The 23288-nt window shown below is 39.7% G+C and overlaps 2 protein-coding genes across 9 annotated transcripts; both read right to left on the bottom strand.

Annotated features, from left to right (window-relative positions):
* Positions 1-45: 45 nt before the first annotated feature.
* On the bottom strand, positions 46-4651 carry LOC139813048 (protein brown). Its single transcript, XM_071778300.1, has 11 exons — positions 4311-4651; positions 3884-3932; positions 3615-3795; positions 3301-3499; positions 2818-3010; positions 2564-2737; positions 2379-2481; positions 1477-1698; positions 1153-1394; positions 648-748; positions 46-584 (listed from the first exon to the last, which is right to left on the bottom strand). Exons 1-11 carry the CDS (start codon positions 4489-4491, stop codon positions 400-402), a joined length of 1830 nt encoding a protein of 609 aa, XP_071634401.1. The 5' UTR covers positions 4492-4651; the 3' UTR covers positions 46-399.
* Positions 4652-4903: 252 nt separating this feature from the next.
* On the bottom strand, positions 4904-22982 carry Rab32 (RAS oncogene family member Rab32). 8 transcript variants are annotated; one of them, XM_071779504.1, is made up of 6 exons: positions 22785-22982; positions 10594-11007; positions 9577-10154; positions 7373-7601; positions 6746-7071; positions 4904-6339 (listed from the first exon to the last, which is right to left on the bottom strand). In XM_071779504.1, the coding sequence occupies exons 1-6, from the start codon at positions 22927-22929 to the stop codon at positions 6226-6228; spliced, it is 1806 nt and encodes a 601-aa protein (XP_071635605.1). In that variant the 5' UTR covers positions 22930-22982; the 3' UTR covers positions 4904-6225. The 8 variants fall into 8 exon arrangements, with proteins under 8 accessions (XP_071635605.1, XP_071635603.1, XP_071635604.1 ...); XM_071779502.1 differs by lacking the exon at positions 22785-22982 and adding an exon at positions 11257-13381; XM_071779503.1 differs by lacking the exon at positions 22785-22982 and adding an exon at positions 11371-13375.
* Positions 22983-23288: the final 306 nt, after the last annotated feature.

The raw sequence follows: 23288 nt of genomic DNA, 5'->3' as shown, positions 1-23288 counted from the left end.
CTTCTCGAAAAAGACGAGAAATAACGGCGTGAATTTACGGTGGGGTATACTTGTATTTACGTTTATTCTAACAATTTTTTAACCTTTTTATTTATGTATTCGAAAGAGTTGGGGTAATTGAGTTTCTTATTAACTGTGTGATACACTTACACACACAGTTTGAATCTAATACCTAATAATTACCATCGTTGTAGTCTCGTCTTGTCAGTGCAATAAGATAATAAGATTCTATCCTTTTGCTCCAAAATTTACGTCGTATATTTATAATTTCTGCAATAATGAAAAATAGATCACAGTAATTGAATTTTTACGTTATCAAACCATGTAATCTGAAGAAATCAATGAGCTTTTACATAATTAATAACATTAGGAAAATGCATCGTGATTGCGTCTCGTCGACTAATAAGCGATTGGCCTTGACGCTCTTCTTCTTCTCGTGCCGAGATACGCGGTGATGTTCATCAGAATTGTTAGAAGCAGCAGTCCGATCATGTCCCACCAGAAGTTATTTTCGTTATATCCGTACTCTGATAAAACCTCTGTTCCGTTCGATAGACAAGGCAGGCCGCGACTGGCTGGACAATCTGAGGAAAGAAAAATTAAAATGTTAATAAAGCTCAGCCCCAAAAGATTTAACCATCTCTTACCAATGTTCTCTATCTCCGACCAGTGTACTATCGATATAGCTTCGGTGGCGTAGTAAAACATGGAGGAATATTTGAAATACGCCAGGTAGCTCGGCAAGGTCCTACGGGAATCAACTTTTAACGTGCGCGATGGAATTCTGTTCGTCCCAGTGTACCATGTCCAAAATCGGGACATAACATGTCTTGAAGATATCTTAAAATGTTTTTAAGGGAGGAAACCACTGTGACGGTCGGAAAAAATGCTATTTTCATACATTTTTTTTTGTGAGAAATAATAAATTTAATGAAATTGATTTGTTATTTCTTTAAAACATATATTGAATATATTGTTTAAAAAATCGTTAAAAAATATTAATATTTGCGTGGTGCCGTGTACCTCCGCAAAAAAATTCGATTTTTTAAAACCGTCACAGTGGTTTCCTCCCTTAAGACGTCTTATGTCCCGATTTTGGACGTGCTGTCTGGGGTCGTGATATTGACAGCGGACAGCGGACAGCGCACTTACCGCAGATTGTAAAACGTCCCCGCCATCAATAGGAACAACATGTCGAGCGGTATCATTATCGTAATCACGATATCGATGTCGGCGATCCAGCTGGAGATCGTCATGCCGTACGCGATACCGCAAATCGCCGCCGCCGTCGTGCAGAGGCAATAGGAGCAGAAGCTGAGCAACGAGAATTCGGAATGCAGCGCCAGGTATAGCGCGATCGTGAACAAGAGCGCCTTGAATGTCGCCTTGGGTATCTGAGGAATTTCCGTCGAGAAATCGTGATAATGTCGCGAGATCTATGTCGCTTCTATAACGTATACGCCAACGAGTAATTACCAGGGCGAGAACGGTGGCGAGGTAATAAGGCCCGGGCGTGTACACGGTATTTTCGCGCACGTAGAGAACCAGCTCGCCGGGCAGCTCGTAAACGACGGAGTAGGCGATCGTAAAAATTACCTCGGAGATCGTCAGGTACAACACCCCCCGAGCGTTCTGTATGCCTTCCTGCGTCGACGAGTTGGTGCCAGCGTAAAAAATATTTACGAAGACGATGGACAGCTACAAAATCACAGATCTTTTTTCATTGCAATTTTTGCCTCTTTTCTTGTTTCTAAGACTCCGATTAATCGGCGATTAACTTGTTAAGTAATACCTGTATTTTATATCGTTAACATGGTTTAATCTTTTATTATTTAACATATCTGCACCTTAGAGGTAAAGAATCGTATCTCCATTATTATTCAGAGAAAACAAAAGGTACGTTTAAAGGGTTAAATAAGGAAATGATATATTTTTATTAAATAAAAGTATAAGCGCCTTGGGTTTATCAAATTTTTAATAAAGTAATTAAACTGACATGTTTAATAGTACAACTGCCAACACGCTGTACCTGCTTTAAAAATTAAGCACTATAAAAATTTTTAATCCGACTTTTTCTAAACATTGTATCCTAGAAACTAGTAATAATAGACATAATAAAACGCTCTTTACCATTATTATACAATTTAAACTCCTGTTACATTGAAAAATGTATCAACTTCATTTTGACAAAAACTGGAGATACAATGCTTTACCTCTAAAGTACAGATATGGAAAAAAGACTAGATTGGGAACAACGAATAATATAGTTAGATGTTAGAAAATTTGCCGCAAGTAATTCTGTCGGTTGAGTCAATCGCCGATTAAATTAATCGGATTTTGATCGGAATTACTCTAAAATTCTGTTTCTATCTTATTACCGCGCAAGAGAACCACATGACCCAATTGTCGAAGGCCGTTCTCTTATCCCGCAGGAATGTTCTCCAGAGCAACCAGTAAAACTGCACGAACCATCCTGACATTCTACGACAAAAATTATTACGCTCCATGAACGTTATCCGGGAAAATCTATTCGAGAAATTTTGCTGCCGTTTTATTTCAATACTTTCGAGGGCTGGCGTGGAAAACCGGGATATTTTCAACCACGGGGATCGTTGATAGCGGCGATCGTGAGAACGCACGGCACAGCTCGATATTGCGATCCGCTCGATTCCAGCGTGACAGAATGTTTACGTAATATTCGGACTCGTCGTAGTTTACGGGACAGTGATGATTCTGGCTGTGTGCGTAAAATATATCGATGTTGTTCTATCATTTCACGATAAACTAATTGCGAGCGTCGAAATATTGGAATTTTACCTGTCAAAAAAATTCGTGGCGTTTCTCAGCGTTCCAAAATATACCGATCTACCATCGGCCATCAGTATCACGTGGCTGAATATGTTGTATATCATCATACCTGGTTGATGAATTGTGCAGAAGACTATGGTGCCTCTCGAGGCGATTAATTTCAACGATTGCACGACGTGCATTGCGGCGAAAGTGTCCAGACCTGCACTCGAATATTCATTTATATCTTTTTGTAAAATTCCTTGATAAAATGCTTATTAGCATCAGTAATATTAAATTGATTTTCAATATATATATTAATTATCAAGCTTTGGTATAAGTTTGCGTTTCAAGACTGAAGAATAATCGGTGCAAGACTCAAAAGCAATTAAAGATGGAATGTATAAAATTCATAAAAATTATTACTATAGATAGATCTATGTTTAATATTCGACGATTAACGATCGACATGCGACAATCAAGATCTACTTTCACGTAAATCTAAATTCTTACCCGTGGTAGGCTCGTCTAAAAAAAAAATCTTTGGCCTCGTAACTAATTCCACGGCTAGCGACAAGCGCTTCCTTTCGCCGCCGGATAGCTTGGATATAGCGACGTCGATGCACTTGTATAATCCAAGATCCCGCAAAAATTCTTCCCCTAAGGATTTTCTTTGTAGCACGCTGTAACTACTTCCTATTTTCAAAGCGCACTAAAAAAGAACAGCTTGAAACATGAAAAACAATCGATCGCGTGCAAAAATTATAAGTCAATAATTTTATCCTGTTTTACTATTTCATAAGTTCTTATATATATTTTTTCGATACCATGAACGACATGTGTTCCCTGGGAGTGAGCGTGGAAGGTAGAACATCAAATTGCGATATGTAGCTCGATATTGCTGTCATCGTTTCTCGAGAAACGTCGTGCCCGTCGATCTTTACTGCGCCCGAAGTTAATTCGAGTCTTCTCGCCAAAGTGGCAAGAAACGTGGTTTTGCCGGCACCACTGGAGAAACAAATTTGTACATCCATGACCCGTGAATTTAGCATGGAATAATCACGAAGATATATACTTTGTATTGTATTCTGCATACCTCGGTCCCAATATAGCGAACATGTTACCAGTCTCTGCATACCCGGATACTTTATAACAAGAGAAGCACTGTTACTAATAAATAGAAATGCTAAGGTAAATGTACCAATGCCGGGATGCTTAAGACCTACGTCTGGACACCTTTATTATTTTAGTTTTTAAATAAGTATAACGCGAATTAAAATCAAAGATAAAAATATAATACAAGAAAAATGTTTTTAATCTTTGATTTTAATTCGCGTCATGAAACTTATTTAAAGACTAAAATGATAAAAGTGTCCAGACATAGGTACGTGTCCAGGCATTGGGTACATTTACCTTACTTATCGTGATAGATTAATAAATCACAGATCATTGAATGATCAACAATCTGACTAAATCCAGGTACAAATTTTTCATTGCGCTTCAATATTGACAAAGAGAATTACCCTCTTTCAGTATGTTCAACGTTTTCACAGGTTTTTTGCGCAAAAACTTGCACCATCGTTCTCTCGAACAATCGTCATCTTCGGCAGGCACAGTAACGGACAAGTTTTTCCAAAAGAGCTGAGAAAATTGGGAAGTCATCTCAATCGAATCTGTTACCTTCGCACTATCATAACTATCCATCTCACACTTTAGAAGCTCGTTAATGTCGCAGGAATCTCTTGAATCCCAAACAAATGTCGCTATCTCCGTTCTCTATTCCTTAATATTTCTTATCGCCGTTATCTAAAGTCGCATAGATGTTTACGAAGTAGGTTAGTAATTAGGATCTGCTAAGCTCGAATCTCAGCGTTCCCATCATTGTGTGTGAGCGGGTTCAGCAAAACAAACCGCTCAGTAGCAATCGAACGTGATTGGCTCTTACTTTTAGATCCAACAAATCAACATAGCGTGTTGATAAGACGACACACTCATCAACAGTCGTTTCTGCCGAACGCGGCTATTGCGATTCCAGATGAATATTGTTCAAAGAGAAGAATATGTTGAAAATGGAATGACGATATGTATATAAGGACAAAAAGGAGACCCAACAATATACTTTGATATTAACAAATTTAATACAGTTAAACATTGTTTTGTAATTATGTCTTGTATTTATACAAAAAGACTAAAAATAGGCAGGTATGTTGCTATTGTTACTGTTAGATAGTACAATAGCGTATCAGATATATTATGCCTCGGAAATAACATATATAAAATATTATATGTATGTATATATATCTACAATTTTCTCTGCAATAACGAGATATATGCGCCGCGTTATTAAATCATATTATATAAAAGTGCAAACATGCGAACATCGCTCGAAAGGTGAAGATCATTAATGTAAAATCTGAATTATTTACAATGCACGATGTATACATATACGTATATATGCAGCTCTCGATATATACCTTACTTACTATAACACACGTATGCTTCTGTACGTAGATCTATATCAAGAACATTATATATCTCTACACTTTTTCCCTCGACACGAGAAGCGATACATTAAACATTCTTATTTTTCATCTTTCACCCTGAATTTCAGTCCAAATATTGCAATGCTATCAGCAAATTTGCCTAAACGCGTATTACATAAAATCGATCGTTTGACGTTCTAATTACAATCAGCTGTCTTGTGTAAATAACTGCGATTGTGCGAAAGGAGGCACAATGTTGTCGACAACTGAATTTAATCAGTAAAATACTGAATTCAATCAGTATAATTAACAGCGAAATGGAAGTATAGATAGGAAGCGTACTGTAAATCGAACGAGAAAACAATTAAAAGTATATTTTGTTTTTATCGAATTCATAGTATGTGTATATATGTGTGGGATCAATTTAATTAACCAAATAATAATAAATAGTATTACGCTCTTTACCACACATATACGCACAAGATTCTCAATTCTTGCTATTAATGACGCTAGAAGCATTTGTATGAATAGCAGTTATTCACACAATTTTGAGCAGACACAGAAAGCAGCGTTATATACAAATCTACTCGAATTAAATTAATATTTAAATGCACGTGTCAATTATTAAGAAAGAATGTACATCGGTAATCTTATCATTATACCGTTATAAAAGCACTGTTTAGAGGAATATTAAAAAATTTATTTAACTATTACCCTTAAATTATGGCTTTCTTACGCTGTATATATCTGAAAATGATTTAGATTGACAGACCCAAATAACTTTCACACATTATAAAAGATTCTCGTTGGAGAATAAGCAGATGCTTCCTACTACGAAGAATGGCAAAGTGTAGAAAATTATGATTCTCATGGCATCTACGAAGATACATTGAGGTTGATAAATGGAAAATCGTGACCGAGAATTCGAACTTGAATTCGACAATTTGCCTATTCGTCAGCAGCTGCAGGATTTTTTGGAGCTCGTCGGAGATTGATTCAACGCGAATCTCTCGCCGTCCGTCTGGTCTTGGACACCGTTGTCTTTTATAACCTGATCGTTTTGAAGTATCTGAAACAAACATTTTACATATATTTAATATTAATAGCCACAACCAAATTAATATATGCGCTGAAATAGTGGGTGAAGCAATAATAGCAATCGTCCGATCGCAAGTTTGACACGCAGATGCCAGAGATGCTGATTGGTTTCACGTTGATTAATTAATTATGCATCATAAGTCGATCACTTCTAGGGCGAAAGACGTCAATGATTAATCCGTCGTACGTCACGCATAAGCAACAGGCATAGTAAACTTAAGCTTGATTATATGACACAAAGTCTCCACCGAATATTAATATATCCGTCTTATTTTTAAGTCAAAATTGTTCACGATCCTAGATTTCATTTTTAAGAGATCTGCTTCTCTACATTTATGATTTAACATGAAGGAAAAGTAACGTGAAATATCTCTTACTTTATTGACGAGAAATTTGGCTGCTTCCTCGATGTTAATATTCTCTTTCGCCGAGGTTTCAAACCAGCCGGAGAAGTTCTTCTCTTTACAGTATTCGTCCATCTTGGTGGGCGAGTTAACCAGACCTTCCTTCTGCTGATCGCACTTATTCGCCAGTAAAACGCACGGTATCGCTGATCCATCAGGAAGCTGCACTTTTGAATCCAGGTCCTGTTTCCATTTCACCACAGCGTCCAGCGTCGCGCTCCTCGTCACGTCGAATACTATGAAAGCACCTACGGCTTCCTTGTAGTAAACTCTGGTCATGTTCCCGAACCTTTCTTGACCTAGACAGATCATTAAATATGAAGATTAGGTAAGTTTATTAAACTTAACTAATTCTAATATTAAATAAAATATTAAATATTGAATAAACACATTTAAATAAAATTATATTATTCGCGTATAATAACTCGGCTATGGTTTAAACTATTAATTAGACAATTTTAGAAGCGTTTGAGATATCTAAGATGTTTGTCAGTAAATAGAAAATAAGAACCATGCATGTGTATGTTAATCTATCTGTCCCGAGTATTATGTTCCATTATTAGCTCCAAAAATGAAAGGAGGTTGTGAGTTACTATTGACCTGCGATATCCCATAACTGCAGTCTGATGATGGTATGCGGATCCCAGTTCAGGACTTTGAGCGCGAAGTCGACGCCAATCGTCGCGCGATAATGTTGGGAGAAGAATTGATGCACGTATCGTTTGATGATAGACGTTTTCCCCGCCCCGAGCTCGCCGATTACTAATATTTTGTACAAGTGCTCCCGTTTCTCGCTTACTCCGAGGTTGGGTGCATTATTCGACGACGACTGAAACAACAAAAGGAAATACAATAAACATTTGAACGCAAAACACTTTTTTTTTCTTGAAGAAACAATATTTTTTTCAAGATATCATGCACTCGGGATGACGCTGCTTTTCTCCCCATTTTCATAGGCAGCGCATTAACTTGATAGATAACAACCAACGACGCCGAATACGTTTTATTAATCGTAAAGAGGAAGAAAATACACATATGATTTATCACAAATAATTGGATAATTATTAAGTATCGCTTATATAGATACGGAAAATATAAATAAAATAATTTTTTTTTAGAAACGCAAATATTTTTAACGAACCCCGAGCCATTTCCATTCTTTCGGTTGCACCTTCCACTTGCCGAAATCGAACGTTTCTAAATTTCGCCAAATTTTTAATTCGACGTCCATGTTTACGCGCGACTTTCTAGGTGCCTGTACGCTTGTTAGAGACTGGAAATAATTACGTTCCTCGCGAATGATCTCGCTGCTGCAACTCGCGTGAACGAAATAAACTGAGAGACTTGCATGATGGGAGAATGATCCCCGAGTACGGTCGTGGGGGGACTGCACAAGAACTATAAATACAACAATAAGCCTCTCGCGTCTTAATGAATGTATTATCAGCAATCTGAATAATCGCCATCGAATTCGAAGAGACATCAATAGTGTGACGGACCATCTTTTGACATGATGGACTTTCTATTTCGATGATGAATTTTCGAAGCGAACGGATTATCTTCTATTTGATTCTCCTGATTTCGAGCAACTTCGGTTATCTATATAATCGCGCATTTTTTTCCTCTGAAACGTAGACGATAGATAGAACGCGCGAAATAACCACGTAATTCGAAACTCCGTAACCAGACGAGGTAACGCGCAAGATCCAAAGGGGCAGAAATATAAGCGGATCGGTATCAGAAAGGTACCGCAAACGCGTACCGCAGCGTTTGACTGGATTAGCAGGAGAGTCTCTAGAGCTACATACACTTAGCGAACAAACAGCGAACGTAAACGTTTGTTGTCATTGTTCAACAGATATAATCAAAAATTTCAAATTGCTACATGCAGCAAACACCGAATCTGGTCGAATTCTAGTATTTGATGCAATCGAAAGAAAGAACAAACAACCTAAGAGCAAAAACGCGAATATCCGAACGTTCGCATTCGCTGTTGGTTCGCTAAGTGTATATCCTCTCGTGTCTAATATTGGAGTATAAATCGATCCACGTCAAGAACTTTTCTACGAATGAATATATGTCTGTATCTTAGAGGTAAAGAATCGCGTATCTCCAGTTTTTGTCAAAATGGAGTTAATACATTTTTCAATATAACAGGACAGCTTAAGTTGTATAGTGGTAAAGCGTCTTAATTATGTCTATTATTACTAGTTCCTAGATATAAGGTTTAGAAAAAGTTGTATTGAAAATTTTTATAGTGCCTAATTTTTAAAGCAGGTACAGCGTGTTATTGGCAATTGTACTAAATTGTATTATACACATGCCACAGTTAAATTACTTAATTAAAAACTTAATAAATCAAGTTACTACTTTTATTTTATATCTAAAAAAATATACATTATTTCCCTATTTAAAATTTTAAACCTAATTTCTCCGAATGTACAAAAATGGACATATACGATTTTACCTTTACCTCTAAGGTACAGATATAGATATAAAAAATTCGGTATTTTCTTCAAGTTTCTCAAGAAAAAAACTTAAAAGTAATTTTAAGTACTTATTTCTTCTTCCTATCAATTCTAGTTACGCAGAGCTTTGTTGATTGTGGCTGCAAATGCGTCAACGTGGAATGATCCAGGCTATCGTATTTCCAACACGACGAAGCCGATCATACATTATACGCGTAACATATATATTTCATCGTGTTTCGCAATTCAATATCGCCATTCAATGCCGCAAAACATCAGACGTTCGTAACGTTAACGGAGACAACCCTATACCGCACCTACCGCGATGCATCTCACCTCAAGGTGGTCCACGGCTGTCACGGGTGCCATGACGTTGTAAAGTCTGCGATAATTGCTGCCTGTATTGTCGTAATCCTCCGAGAGATCCTCCTCGTCGAGGGTATTGTCGAAAGTGGAGAACGTGTCGAAGGTCCTCACGCTAATGTGCCGCACTTTATTCTTCCTTTCCTCTTCCAGCTGTTGAAGGAACTCGTTGCTGTCGGTACTTGATAATTTGCCGCGGGTGTTAACGTTGATCACCGTCTCGTCCGAGCGCGTCGCGTCCTTGGATTCCGAATCGAAGAAGCGTCGCTGAAATATCGCTCGCTTCTCCTCGAGCAACGACAGCTTACGGCGAATCTCGACGGGCGACGATGTCGACGGCACACATTCAGAGAATTCCGAATCGTATTTCGTCTTTACCTTGCCTCTCCTGGCCGCTGGATCCTCCGCGGGCTTCGTCTCGCTAGGCTCCGGCCATCTCGACAACGCGTATGGGAGTGTCGAGCTGCATCGTTTATCGAAAGGTGAGGCGTTATCTTGATTCTCCTGTTGCGACTGTCGTTCAGTGTCCGGAGAAATTTGATGATGCGCGGCTGTATGGAGAAACGTTTTTACGGTCGGTTTTTCGTATATGATCTCAAGTAGCTTTCAGCGGTTACAACGTTGCTACGGTGCTTTGCTATATATGCGGTTGCCAATAATCGTGCAGTTCTACGTGCGTTTGTTACGAGAAGGTTGAAAATAAAATGAGACAAGCATCGACATAAAGGAAAGGAATAAAATTTGAAGAGATGTGCGCACCTGCGTTTCTCAGAAATAAAATCCAGACATATTTTTTTTCAATGCATACGTATCTCTAGATTTTATCTTTCAAGAAACTGCAGACGCATATCTCCCAGAATTTATTTCATAAAAATACGTCAAAGACTGAATGAAATCGTCGTTAAAAAGCGAATATCGCGGAATCTTCCGCCCTTTCAAGTTTCGTGCAGGTTTTGCAACCGCGACCCATAGCATCCATACAAGGCTCACCCTGCTGAACGGTTCCCGCAAAGCTCTTGATGGTCAGCGACGGCGATATGCGTTGCACTACGCTGACGGTCTTCGTCGATTTCTCGAGCTTTTCTGGTTTCTTAATCTCCTCTTTTACCCCCTTTTCCCTCTCCAGGGCGTCGTCGTTCCCTCTTTTCGCGGCACGAGCGTATGTGTGAACGGGCGACTCTTGCGAGGACTGGCTTTGCGATCGGCTACTATTACCTCCCTCCGGAGTGTGTCGCGGCTCTTGCTGTTCCGAGGACATGCGAAATTTATTTAGGCTCAGCTTGCGCACCAGCGAATGCGACTTCTTTTTCTTCTTCTTCAGAGCCGCGCTGGAAAGCGCGTCGGTCGTCAATTTCGGCTCTTTCTCGTCCTCGAGCCGTTGCGATTGCTGCTGCTGAGATATCTCTGAAGCGGAAGGGAATCGCGAGTCAGGGAAAAGCCGTTTAAGAACTTCGCTCTCGGATAAGAACGAAATAATACGTGTCCCATTCCAATTTTATAATTAATAATACTGAAGAAAAATGAAGAAACTAAAAGACTCGAAAAGTAAATCTTAAAAAGATATGATTCATAAATAGCTCATGCATTCTTCGTCATTCGTTGTCTATCTCGTAAATAAGAAGCGGAAAGTTCATCGAACACGTCGAGATTAACCTTTATCACGCTGCTCTGCCTCGAAGGAGGACGATACGTCGGTTTCACGCGTCTTCTTCTTGATTTTAAATAAGTTACCCTCGCGAAGGCTGCTCTTGAACGCGCCAAATTTACCCTTCTTTCGGTCATCCGCGTTGGCGCTGGAAGAGAGGGTCGCGACGCTGCCGCCGGTCAGGGTGTCGAGACTGGAACTGCTGTCGCCCACGGTGATGTATTCGCCAGAGGTGCTGGCCACGACCGACTTCCGCTTCTCTTCCTCCGACGAGGAGCGCGCGATCACCGTGTCGGGTGAACTGCCACCCTCGTTCGTGTTTTCGTTGCGATCCATGATTTTCGCGAAAAATCGCGTCACGATTTAAGACGCGATAAATGGATGAATAGAGAAAAAGAGATGATGTCGTAGGGCTGATTTTTTTTTAATACTTTGCCGTACGAGCGCTTTCCGTCTCACTTTGCTCGCAGAACACTGTTTTGGCTTCCCAGTCGTGCGCTGAGAAACCTTAAAATTCCACCGATGTTCGATCAGCCTCGAACGGATAATTCACTTATCCCTCTTCTCGCCCTTCTTAGACGCGCACGAGTTTTCTCTGCGCGAATACTGGAACGACTGAGAAGAAACCGAGGACCGAAAAATAACTGCGGTCAACGACGATCGGATTTTTTACTTGATAATTGTTAACCAATGAAAGATGCAGTAGCTGCCATCTAAGCCTGGATGGAATTTAAAGGATGGAGCGAGCTCACGAGCTAGTTTATTTTTCTTGCTTTTGTAAAATACACATACATTTTTATGGACTGGTAAATAACGGTGTAAGGAAAAATTTAAGGATTTCGAACAATTTCAGGAATTCGGGATTATAATATCATTACACGATTATTTCACACTGTACGAGCACTATTTCTCTAAAAATGTTCACAATACACTATAGGCAGTACCTTAACATGTACAACAGGAACCACCTTGTGGAGCACTAATTAAAATATTAGATTTCAAAAAGCACAAATTCACAGTCAGCATAACAAATAAAGAAATGTTAATAATATTAAATTAAAAAAAAATGAGAAAATTTTATACAAGACGACTGAAGAAACTGCAGGCTCAACGGCGTCCTGAGCCGCACTAGATGTTGATATAAAAATATGAGGGGCTAATGGGGGTGGGGCATGCAAGTATCTCCCACCACGTTACTCGCTACGTACCGGTCTCATATTCTTTGTATGAAGAATCCGTATGTACGCGTGTATGTAAACCGTGTGTCCACCTTTGCAGTTGTCTTGTCAGTTTTTCTTTGAATGTATCTACATATCTGTATCTTTGCAACAATTAATGTATATATATATATCGTTGCCCTCGGATTCATTCCTGTCTACGTATTTTGAGCGTGTGGCTTTGCCATAAACTTCCCTTTAGGGGAGTTAAACTATGTCGCGCGCAATAGACGCATTATATAAAATCCACTGTAGTTTGATAAGCGCAAATAATGCAAATGCGAGCAAATTATTTATAATATTTATAAGTATGCGTTAACATTACGTCGCGTAACGAAATAGTGCACGCGACTTTCATCATCTTCTGCAAATAACGGTTACGCGTTCGTCAAAAATATGGAAATTTTCACTCGGTCGAGATCGTTTAAATGTCTTTTGATCGTACACACCATCGGTATATTGAATAAAATCAAGCAAATTGCCGTACTTCGGCAAAGTCGGAGATTGTCTCTGTCCGATTTCAACTTCCGATTTTATAATGCGACGTGACGATGCATTGCAACGATTTATAAACCGTTCTATGGAATTCACGCGTGCCTCACAGGCGCGTTTGATTCTCTAATTAAACCGGGTCTTTATTCTAACAATTAATTAGCTGTGACGGATCAGCCGCCGATAAAGAAATAATGCGATAATATAGCACTAATGCGAAGATTAGAGCGAATCTTTTCAGCTCGTAATCTTAATTGGCCATGCGCGATTACGCGTGCGTTGTCGATTCATTTCGTTTGTTCTCCTTTTACGCCGTACGCGATGCATCTCGATAAGCATATTTCTCAATCGCTACACGTTAATCTTTAGATATAAAAGATTTTAATTGAAATAGTAGAAGCACTATACGGATTTGTTTTTTATTTTAATAGATATCACAGTATACGCAAGATGTAAATTCTGTATCCAGAATTTATGAATTAATTACTAGCCATATAACAATATTAATATTAATTATCTACATTTCAGATAAGTCATAATTTTCCACTATCGGATTTGCTGCAATAACGTCTTAACTCACATCTCCTTGTATGTCATTAATTAAATATTAATTAAGGAAAATTGGCAGAGTTAATGTGTATGAAACGAGTGTGTGCATTCACAATATAAGATTTCCGAATAATTCCGAAAATACGATGAAGATCGTCAAGCGCGATTCCTAGATCGATGATCATTATCGAGCACAGTTCCTACCGAATCATTACGTTATTACATTGTGCACACATACCTACGCGCGACGAACGCGGATCAGTTTCCCCTCTATAGAAAGTGCGTATAAAGAAATACGTGTGGCAAGACTCACAAACCGCCGGTATAGAATGACACGCAGGGGAGAGAAGTTGCAGGACACGTTGGTCAACAACCTCAGATATTCATAACGTCCTTACACTTGCGACAGACTTGTAGCGTGCACGGTTACAAAGACACGCAGGAGCCTCTCGTTTGCGTAATTATCAGGAAAAGCCGGGAAGTGAAGGGATATATGTGGAAAATGAACATCTTTGCCTATTCTTTTCTAAGAGGTTTTGTTGAAGGCATTTTTCTGAATGACAGTCTTATCAATATCTATACGCTTAACAATAAGCTTTCGAGTTCAATGCCCAACCTCACGTGGCTAACAAAATAAAGTAGTATAATCAAAATTTGAGTTTTGAAATTTTAGAGCACCTGTCGTACAGTTTTGACTTGTCAGCAATTAAATAATTTTTATCTTAAAAATGACAGCGAGTTCTCACCAAAATTAGCAAAGTTTTTTCCTTTTTCCTAACGTTCCTTTATTTTTAGACTTTTTCTCCGTATGTATGAGTATCGAATCGAAAGATGGAACATAAGTAAAACCTGAAGAATATTATAAATCAGTGGTATTGTTCGTAAGAAATAAAATTCCTTCTGTAGTACGCGCACGATTCGAAGAATGCCAACAGGAAGGAGCCTTCTCCACTTCCCATCGACGTAACGTATTACGTCACGAGTAAAATCGACGTTCCGGTAGTTAGTGTCGAATTATACATCTAATCTAATTGTAACGTCCCACACACCGCCAAAGACAGATCTCATTGCGATAATAGTGTTCCAGCCAAGTAAGTCGGAGAAAGTATCTCTCGATAATTATACCAACTATACAACTTGCGGTAGAAAACAGATGTATCCCTGAGAGGACCCGGGGCAACGTTTTCGTGAGAAATCGCGTTACGATGCGCGCTCGTCGAGGCGCCCACGGGTCGCGTAATCGACGGTGAAAGGTGTTCTTAATAAACGCGATTTAATAGCTAGTTCACGCGGGTGTCGAGCTAAAAGCGCGAGCTGAAATCTGTAACGCGATTCGCGCGTGGCACGAGAGAGAGAAAGAGAGAGAGAGAAATCGGACCCACCTTTCTTCTAGCGTCTCTAGCTGCCTCCTGCTTGCAATTCTCGCTGAAATTCATGTTGAGATCGAGGTACAGGTGATTATTGTTCAACAGAAGCGCGGGCGGCTCCATCGGCGGCGGATTCGCTTCCTTCTTGTGCCTCAAACGCCTCTCGGTTCTCTCCTGCCTCGTGCGCAGCACGAGCACCACATTTCGGTCCAGCATGTCGAATTCGAATCTCGACCGGAGAGAATCGGACAGACTTATATTTACCCTTTCGTAACACGCGTGCGACGTCCGATCGAGTTTTTCGTAATACACTGCACCACGGATCTAGCCACTGCGCAGCCAACTCTATCCCCGACGCACATTAATATTTATCAGGAGACCATATCGAGATCTCGCGTGGCGGCAAAAGAGAAGTGTACTATAGGCACGAGGAGAACGTCTTTCTGTTTCTTCTACTATTTTACGCTATCGTGGCGACATATTTATACGTTGTCTTATTATATGTGCTCCAGTTCGTAATCGCGAGCCGCTCGACGATGACTCGACGATATTATACGATCTCTAATTCTCGCTTTTCCGCTGCTTTTTTTCGCCGGTTCAACGGTAACAGCCGGGAACTTGTGCGTGATTTCGCGATGATGCAACGATCGAGGAGAAATTCGTAAATCGTGGCCGTAAGGGAACGATAGTAACGGACAGTGTGCGTCGGATAAGTGCAAAGTCCCAGCATTTATTGGTTCGGATTAGCCCGGACGTTATCGTCTGCCATGTTATCGGAGCGAGCGAGGCGCCTACAAAAAATGCTAGGCGCCTTGCGAGCGTGATCGTTTTTTGTGATGTGCGTATACAGAGAGAAATACGGGAAGGAGGAGGAGGAGGAGGAGGAGGAAGGCGCCGTCACGAAGACGACGACGACGAAGAGAGGACTGCGACACGCGGCTGGACCATAGTTCACCGAGTTCACCAACCTCCAAAAACCCTACGCGGTTATGAATATCGTCCCAGACAGCACGCATGTCCAAAACCAAGACATAACACGTTTTACGAAATGATGGCTAAAAGACGTCTTAACGACGTCTTTAAGACGTTTCATGTCTCGATTTTGGACATGGTGCTGTTTGGGGTGGATCCGTGTAGAAACTCTGCTACTTTATCTCTGCCTACATTAGAATCCGAGATTCAAATGCTGAAACAATCCTGAAATTATCGTTCCGTCACTCCAGTTATCAATATCGAAGGGCTCGCGCCGTTTCTCGGTTTGTTTGTTTTCGTTTAGCAAAGAATTTATGATCCACCATTACCGCAGAGGAGAGAAACACCGCGCTGTTTACGCGTTATCGATCGCCCTGGTCGCTGCATCGCTTTAGGTGGACCACGTACCAACCGCCTCGTTCCTGATTCCATAACTCTCAACGACAGGGTCGTTAACGTTATTACATTGTCGTCGCACAGGTATAATATATGACAAAAGCTGCGCGACTACAATATAACGATAACGACAGATATCTGTCGTTAAGAACTGAATGGGCAGAACGGGGGCACTGGACCAATAAGAAAATCCGTCAATGAATGGGAGAATAAAAAATAAAAGTGAAAAATCACGGTCGCGTTATCCGGTTGTCGCCGGTTAGTTTATCGAAGATTACACCAGTTTCGCCATCCTATCGAGAAATTACGTCGAAATTACGTCAGTGGGATTATTTTCGTGTCTTGTTCCAAGTTCCAAGAGCAGAAGAGACGATCACGAGAGGCGATCATGTAACGGGAATAACAACGCAAATCCTCGTAGTTGTTACACCCCGCGGTTACGATCGACGCGAAACGAACCTGGGATACGCCCGTGTGTTCCGCGGTTTCATCGCCGCGGTATTCTTTCCCGCCGCGAAGCCGCATAATCGAGTTACACCGATCCCCCGTGACACGATTACGCGTTCGCCCCGATCCCCGATCGGTTCGGTACACGTCCTTCGGCAGCCTTTCCCGATACTCCGTATCGAAGGGAGAAATATAATATATATCGGTGACACAAGTGATACATTGCGAATGGTGTTGCAGTTCGCCATACCGCGTATCGCGACAACCTGATTAAATATACATACTTACGTTACATTGCGACAAAACGGTCGGATTAACTTGCAATTTACATTGCACTTCGACGATTACTGTTAATTACGCGCCACGCGGAGATGAACCAATTCGATATATCAATCGCTATAAATAAGCGTGGAAACGTTGCGAAAACGCGGAGGAAAAGAACGAAACGATGTCAAGCGATATCTATTCCGGAATAGATGGGAAATAGTACGCGTCACGTCAGCCGGAATTAGAAACACAACAATCCCCGTTCATTTAGACAAGCGCAAATGAACGTAACGTGATAACTAATTATAAGAATGAGATAAACATTATACAATGCTACGCGCGCTAGTCCCTGACTGGCGCTTAAGAGACCGACGACGCAATTGTTTTGAATGAGCGAGCCACACTTACGTAGTTTTGACGACACGATTCCAGGGAATATCTGTTACATGACGAATGTTGATTAAGAAACAAACAATCTGATTTATGTCCATTAATTATGTTCATTAATTTGGTTCGAAATAGGCAAAAAGTTAAAAGTTAAGATAATTTGTTCGAGGATCGATCAATGTTTATACTCGACAAGAATTCGCATTATACATGAGCTTAAAGAAAGCTAGAATGTTCTAATCTAATATGATTAAATTGTTGACTTGCTGACCAACGTGACATTTTTAATCTTTATTACCGGTCGGCGGATATAGACGTGCTAATAATAGCTGTCGAAAAGACAAAGTATACGTGATGCAATCGTATAATTTGATGTGTTACAATATTCTACGTGACAATAACTGATGCAATCGTAATTTGGGGTGTTACAATATCCCACGTGACGATAAAATGATTTACGTCTATTACGCAGTAAATTTTGCAATTTTCGTTCCCATACCGTAAAATCCATAAACGACCGTATAAAACCATATTATTTGAAATATAAAAGAAAATATAAAAATAAATTATATGATTATAATAGAAATTACAATTTCACATTGATCAATAATCTATTTTTTTTCGACGAAATTATAGAAGATTACGACGCCAGGTCAATAAATAAATAATGTCTATATAATATTGGTATCCGAGCCCTAGAGATTTAACTTAGTTCCAACACGAAAGAATCTGTTTTTATCTCGATATATGTTAATTTCGGGAATCGGCGTGACCTTTCACCGCCGTTTAACGCGTGTGTCGTCTCGTACGTAATGTAGATAAGAATCGTCGCCGCGTATTTTGCTCAACTACTTAATTATTCGATAAATATTCGTTTTTTAAGGAAAAAGTCGATATTACTCGGTAAAAATGTATAATCTGAAAAGTGAAAGGTTAATAAACTACAAGAGGGTGCAAAAGAAAAGAAACAGCGTTCTCCTAAAGAACGTAACTAAAAAGCCATTAATTCCTATCGGATGTAATAGTGATCAGTTGTTTTATAAACAGATATCGAGAGGAAGTAAATCCTCCTTTTTTAAACTTATGATGACGAAGTAGTTTGATTAAATGTTACATTACTTACGCAGTTGCGGAAAGAGAGAGAGAGAGAGTTGCGTGAATCGCCAAATGCGCTTATCCGCTAGATTATCAGTGAATTACAATAAGCGTTTTATTCAAACGGCACATTTGCCACCGTGATGCAGCGATGCACGGTAATCCAAGCCTACAGGAGAGCGGATGGGACAAGATAATTGCTAATTAAGATTAACACAGATATCCCTGAAGTGACAACGAATGACGTTTCAATAAGATGCAGTTTGCTTGAAAGTTAAGCTGCATTAATTTAAGTAGCGCGTTTAGCAAATGCAGAAAAGAAACATGTAAATGTCAGATATGTTATTGGATATAATTGTTCTGAAAATAAAATTTCTTATTTCTTATTTTTTGAAAATAAAATTTTTTATTTTCAGAAAATAAAAACAATCTGACAAGTTATTCGAACGCTGAAAAATATTGACGTGTCCGATCCAAACAGTTGCGTATATAATATTAAAATTATTAAAAGTTAATGGATATGAGGGATTTATCTAGCGATTATATTGAGATCGCGATCTTATTGTAATGGGAAAACGATCTTAATTACGATACCAAGATTAGGTGTGAATCACGAGTTCGTGAGACAACGATACGCAACGAGAACACAGTAGCGGAGTTCGAGTTTGATAGAGAGACAATAATGATAAGCGACAATGCATTGACGAAATGTTTGTTAAGCTTGTTTTCTCGATAGGTATCTTAATGATTCATTCGAAAGTCGTTTCGCGCAATTTACGCGAAGGTGAAGCGCGGCGCGAGAAATGCAATTTTTACATAAACTCGACTACATTTGAATTTAAATATATCGGCACGCAACATTACCGCGTTCTATCTACTGCGTGGACAGTAGCCTGATCGACGTTATTTTTATTATCTAAAAATCGAAAAAGTGCAGATCAATGCTGCAGACGTTCGCCAAAGACGTCGGTTGCACGTAGCGTGTTTCGCTACTGAAAGTATCTTAAATTTTACATACGTAGTTTTACGACCAACCCCTGCATGCATTTCGCGGACCTTGCGGTCACCTTTGTCGATACGTGAAATGGCTTCTTCCCGACTACATCGTGACAAAATAGCCACGACAAAATGTTGAAAACTTCTCAAGAATAAATAGTAAATATATAAATTAAGTGTAAATAATAACAGTCAAACTTGCGTGCTCGCACGCGCGTGTCATCTATATTGAATTGAACAAAACTATCTTAATGCGTGTTTGGTAAAAAATTGATATTCCTGAATCCTGATAATTATTATATAGGAATAACTTCCGTGTCAAGTCTGAGAAATGATATATTAGTTGCTTTCCATTTACACTCAAGTGATCTGAGTCACTCAGTTATGTGAGTATTTTATACTCGGGCAAGATATGTTATTTTGTATTTACCTGCTTATTTCAGTGACAAAGCTATCGCATAATAATCCATAGCCTCACTTTTAATGTTCGAGTCTATTATAGATTCATTAAAGCACATGGCTCGATTGTGCTTGATTGTGGATAAAAACTCAGTTAAATCTCACTTGCCAGCATGCAAAAAGAATGCATTTAACTGAGTTATGACGTCACAAGTGAGAATTATCTGAGTTTTGATGCAAATGGAAAGCAACTATTAATAAAATGGGAAGATACTTTAATATTTTACGGTGATATCGATGGGCTCCGCCCCTCCGAAGGGCTGCATGACGCAGTCACGTAATGTATTTTTATATTTTTAGAAATAATTCAATCGGACACCTCTTCTCAGCATCCATAAAATAACCACAAATCCGATCCGACATAGATCGTATTCGTAGTATATATGAAACTCGATCATTCACAATAGTGACGCCTTAATTCAAGGAAAAATGCGCGCGAGAGGACGGAAAGAGACACCGATCTCTTGTGGTTATTTACTAGACACTAGACTGCGGGATGTAAAAAGTTTGGTTGAAAAAAAAAGACTTATTCAATATGTTGATATTCGTGAAAAAATTAAATTAGATTAAGACTAAATTCATAGTCTCTCTCGTTTCTATATATATTATTAAGTAGTGTACATACATATACTTATGTATAGTTTATTTAACACATGTATACCTTAGAGGTGAAGAATCGTATCTCCGCATTTATTATATGAATTCAGAGAAAACAGGTTTAAAGTTTTAAGTAGGAAAACGATATATTTCTTTTAAATATAAAATAAAAGTAGTAACTTGATTTATTAAGTTTTCAATAAAGTAATTTAACTCTGACATGTTTAGTGCAACTGCCAATAACACTCTGCAGGGGAGACCGGACACAAGACTCGTTGGCACAAAAGGCAAGTTGGCATTGCGTTCCGTTTATACTTTATGTATTTGGCGAAAGAAACGATGGAAAAGTTATCACAAAACATCTCTTTTATGACATATAAGTACTTTGTCCAAAGTTTTATTTAAATCAAACAAGTATTACAATAAAAAAAAGAGAAAACTCTGATTCAAGAGGTGGCAAGTAAATTTTCGAGCGTTTCAAAATATCGTATTAATAATGTTCTTCAGCTTGAGAAGTAAATCAAAATGACGTATTATATTAGTTAAAAGAAAAGTTTCCGTTACTATACGACATGTTATTTTGAGGAATAACACTAATTTATTATTAAAAAATGACTGAAATCAACGTATGTAGAAGAAGCTATAATACAGTATACAGGATCGTTCCTAGCATGAAAATGTAGAGAAAGGTTCTCTCTATCACATTAGTACTGTTTAATCATGATAATTAGTTGTTTAAAAAATTAAATGCCGAAATTGTGAAAACTGAGCCAACGAGCCTCAATCTCCCCTACCTTTTAAAATTAGGTTTAAAAATTAGGCACTATAAAAATCTTCAATCCGACTTTCACAAAACGTTGTATCTTAGGAACTAGTAATAATAGACACAAGACGCTTTACCATTAAACAATTTAAGCTCCTGTTATAGTGAAAAATGTGTTTACTCCATTTTGACAAAAGCTGGAGATACGATTCTTTATCTTTAAGGAGCACAGATACATAATTTAATATATATAAATCGTAATATATATATATATATATATATATATATAAATAATCTTCGCGCGAAAACAAAGCTGTGAACGGCGAGCGCAATTAACGCTCGAGATTCAACGGATCCCGCACCGATTCACGTTTTATTATTCGCATGCAAAGAGAGATTACTACCGAATCCTCGATATCGGCAACCTCGACAGTTTGGTAGTCAATCGACGACAGATTAGATAAATCGAAGTCTTACGAAGATTATCGGCGTGACGTGTGTATTGCCACGATAAATTTTTCTGTGATAATCACGGGAGGATTTCCACCGTGCTTTTCCCGGGAACATTTCAGGACGAGATAATTGAAGCACGTGTTGCATCGTAGCCGGGTGATCCAACGGAATTTTTTACTTTTATCGCCGAAAGGGAAAGCGGGTGACCGCGAATATTCGTACCGACTAATCGAGTGGAAGCGAAGATCATCCGGGGCGACCGGACAAAGAATACATAACTTAATCGTCGGCGCGACGTATCTATGCGCATCTATCGAAGACTCTATTGACGCATCGTGGTTAATCGTCAAGATAACACGATTTTTATCGCTTAATCCATACAAATCGAAGAATACACTGAACTTAACAAAAATATACTTGCTACACCGATGGGAATGCTATCGTCTCTTTCTACGATACGTAGAAGATAAAAACGAGCTCAAGGCGGACTTTTCACACCCTGACCGCGTCTCGTCTTCATCCCGCCGAACACGTTTGTTTTCGACTCGATAATAATTTTACTGTGAAACATAAAATTATTATCGGTTATAAAATTTCGGCATAAAATTTCCACCCGTCTCGCACTCGTCTCGATCTCTCCGTATCGTCGTTATTGACACGCGCCGTTCTATCTAATCGAACGAAAAGACGAAAAGGAAAAATAAAAAAAAAAGTAAAGATATACGTTTGTGAGTAATCGTCCGGAGTAACGATTCGGATTATTTAAAGCGCGTAGCCCCGCGAGGATTCGCGCAGACACTCGCACGTGTACCGAGCCGATCGCTCGGAATCGGCGCCTCTCTTCCCTCTCGCCGCGTTTTCGACGAATATTTATGACGACATTAATATGTCAGACCGTCGAGGGAGTGTTTCCAAACGGTGAAACTCCGTTTCGGGGGGACATGAGAGGATCCTCCGCGACCCGCCGGACGTGCGAGCCGATCGTTCAAAATCGGCGCGCCTAGCAGACGCGAGGTCGGCGCCGGTACGCGCGTAAAAATCGAGGGGTGGAAAACGGTCGAGTCGACGTCGACACTCACCATTTGAGGGGCGGGACGATTCTGCTTGGATCCCCGGTACTCCTGCAGCGGAACGGACTCGTATCGCAGCTTCTTCTTCAAATGCGAGCGGGAACGTCTCACGACCGATATCACCACAGCTGGGCCCATCCGGCCATCTTGCCATATATCAAAACGTGTACTACGTCGCGCTGGCGTGTTTCGCCGTCGAGGCTCTCCCCCTCCTCGATCACCCCCTTTTTTCATCGCGCCGCGACGACGACGGTTGCGTAACCCCCTCATTCCCTCCTCGTCGCTTTCGCGGACGTCTCAATCTCTCCCTTTCTCTTTCCCCGACGCTCTTATCCGACGAGTCGCTTTGTTTATAGAATTTAAAGTTCCCGTCGTGATCGCGGACGACGCCACTGCACGGCAGGCTGAAAACTTGGTCTCGGAGGAATAATGAATTCCGAGAGACTCATCCACTTTGCAGAATTTGTAATATATACTTGGATGATTTAAATTGTAATAAGCTAGCGATCCAAG

The sequence above is a fragment of the Temnothorax longispinosus genome, chromosome 5 (genome assembly GCF_030848805.1).
Source record: "Temnothorax longispinosus isolate EJ_2023e chromosome 5, Tlon_JGU_v1, whole genome shotgun sequence".
Lineage (NCBI taxonomy): Eukaryota > Metazoa > Arthropoda > Insecta > Hymenoptera > Formicidae > Temnothorax > Temnothorax longispinosus.
The sequence above is the reverse complement of the archived record's forward strand: the minus strand, read 5'-3'. Positions and strand labels throughout refer to the sequence as shown.

What these genes read in the sequence shown, in the direction of transcription:
- Rab32 (XM_071779502.1), bottom strand. Translation starts at nt 11,584, where the DNA reads ATGGATCGCAACGAAAACACGAACGAGGGTGGCAGTTCACCCGACACG. An exon ending in TGCGGGAACCGTTCAGCAGG is followed by an intron (nt 10,155 to 10,593) that starts GTGAGCCTTGTA and finishes TTCTCCATACAG; the next exon opens with CCGCGCATCATCAAATTTCT. An exon ending in CCAAATTTCTCGTCAATAAA is followed by an intron (nt 6,340 to 6,745) that starts GTAAGAGATATT and finishes TGTTTGTTTCAG; the next exon opens with ATACTTCAAAACGATCAGGT.
- LOC139813048 (XM_071778300.1), bottom strand. Translation starts at nt 4,491, where the DNA reads ATGGATAGTTATGATAGTGCGAAGGTAACAGATTCGATTGAGATGACT. An exon ending in GGGAACACATGTCGTTCATG is followed by an intron (nt 3,500 to 3,614) that starts GTATCGAAAAAA and finishes GTTCTTTTTTAG; the next exon opens with TGCGCTTTGAAAATAGGAAG. An exon ending in GTCGGAGATAGAGAACATTG is followed by an intron (nt 585 to 647) that starts GTAAGAGATGGT and finishes TTCTTTCCTCAG; the next exon opens with ATTGTCCAGCCAGTCGCGGC.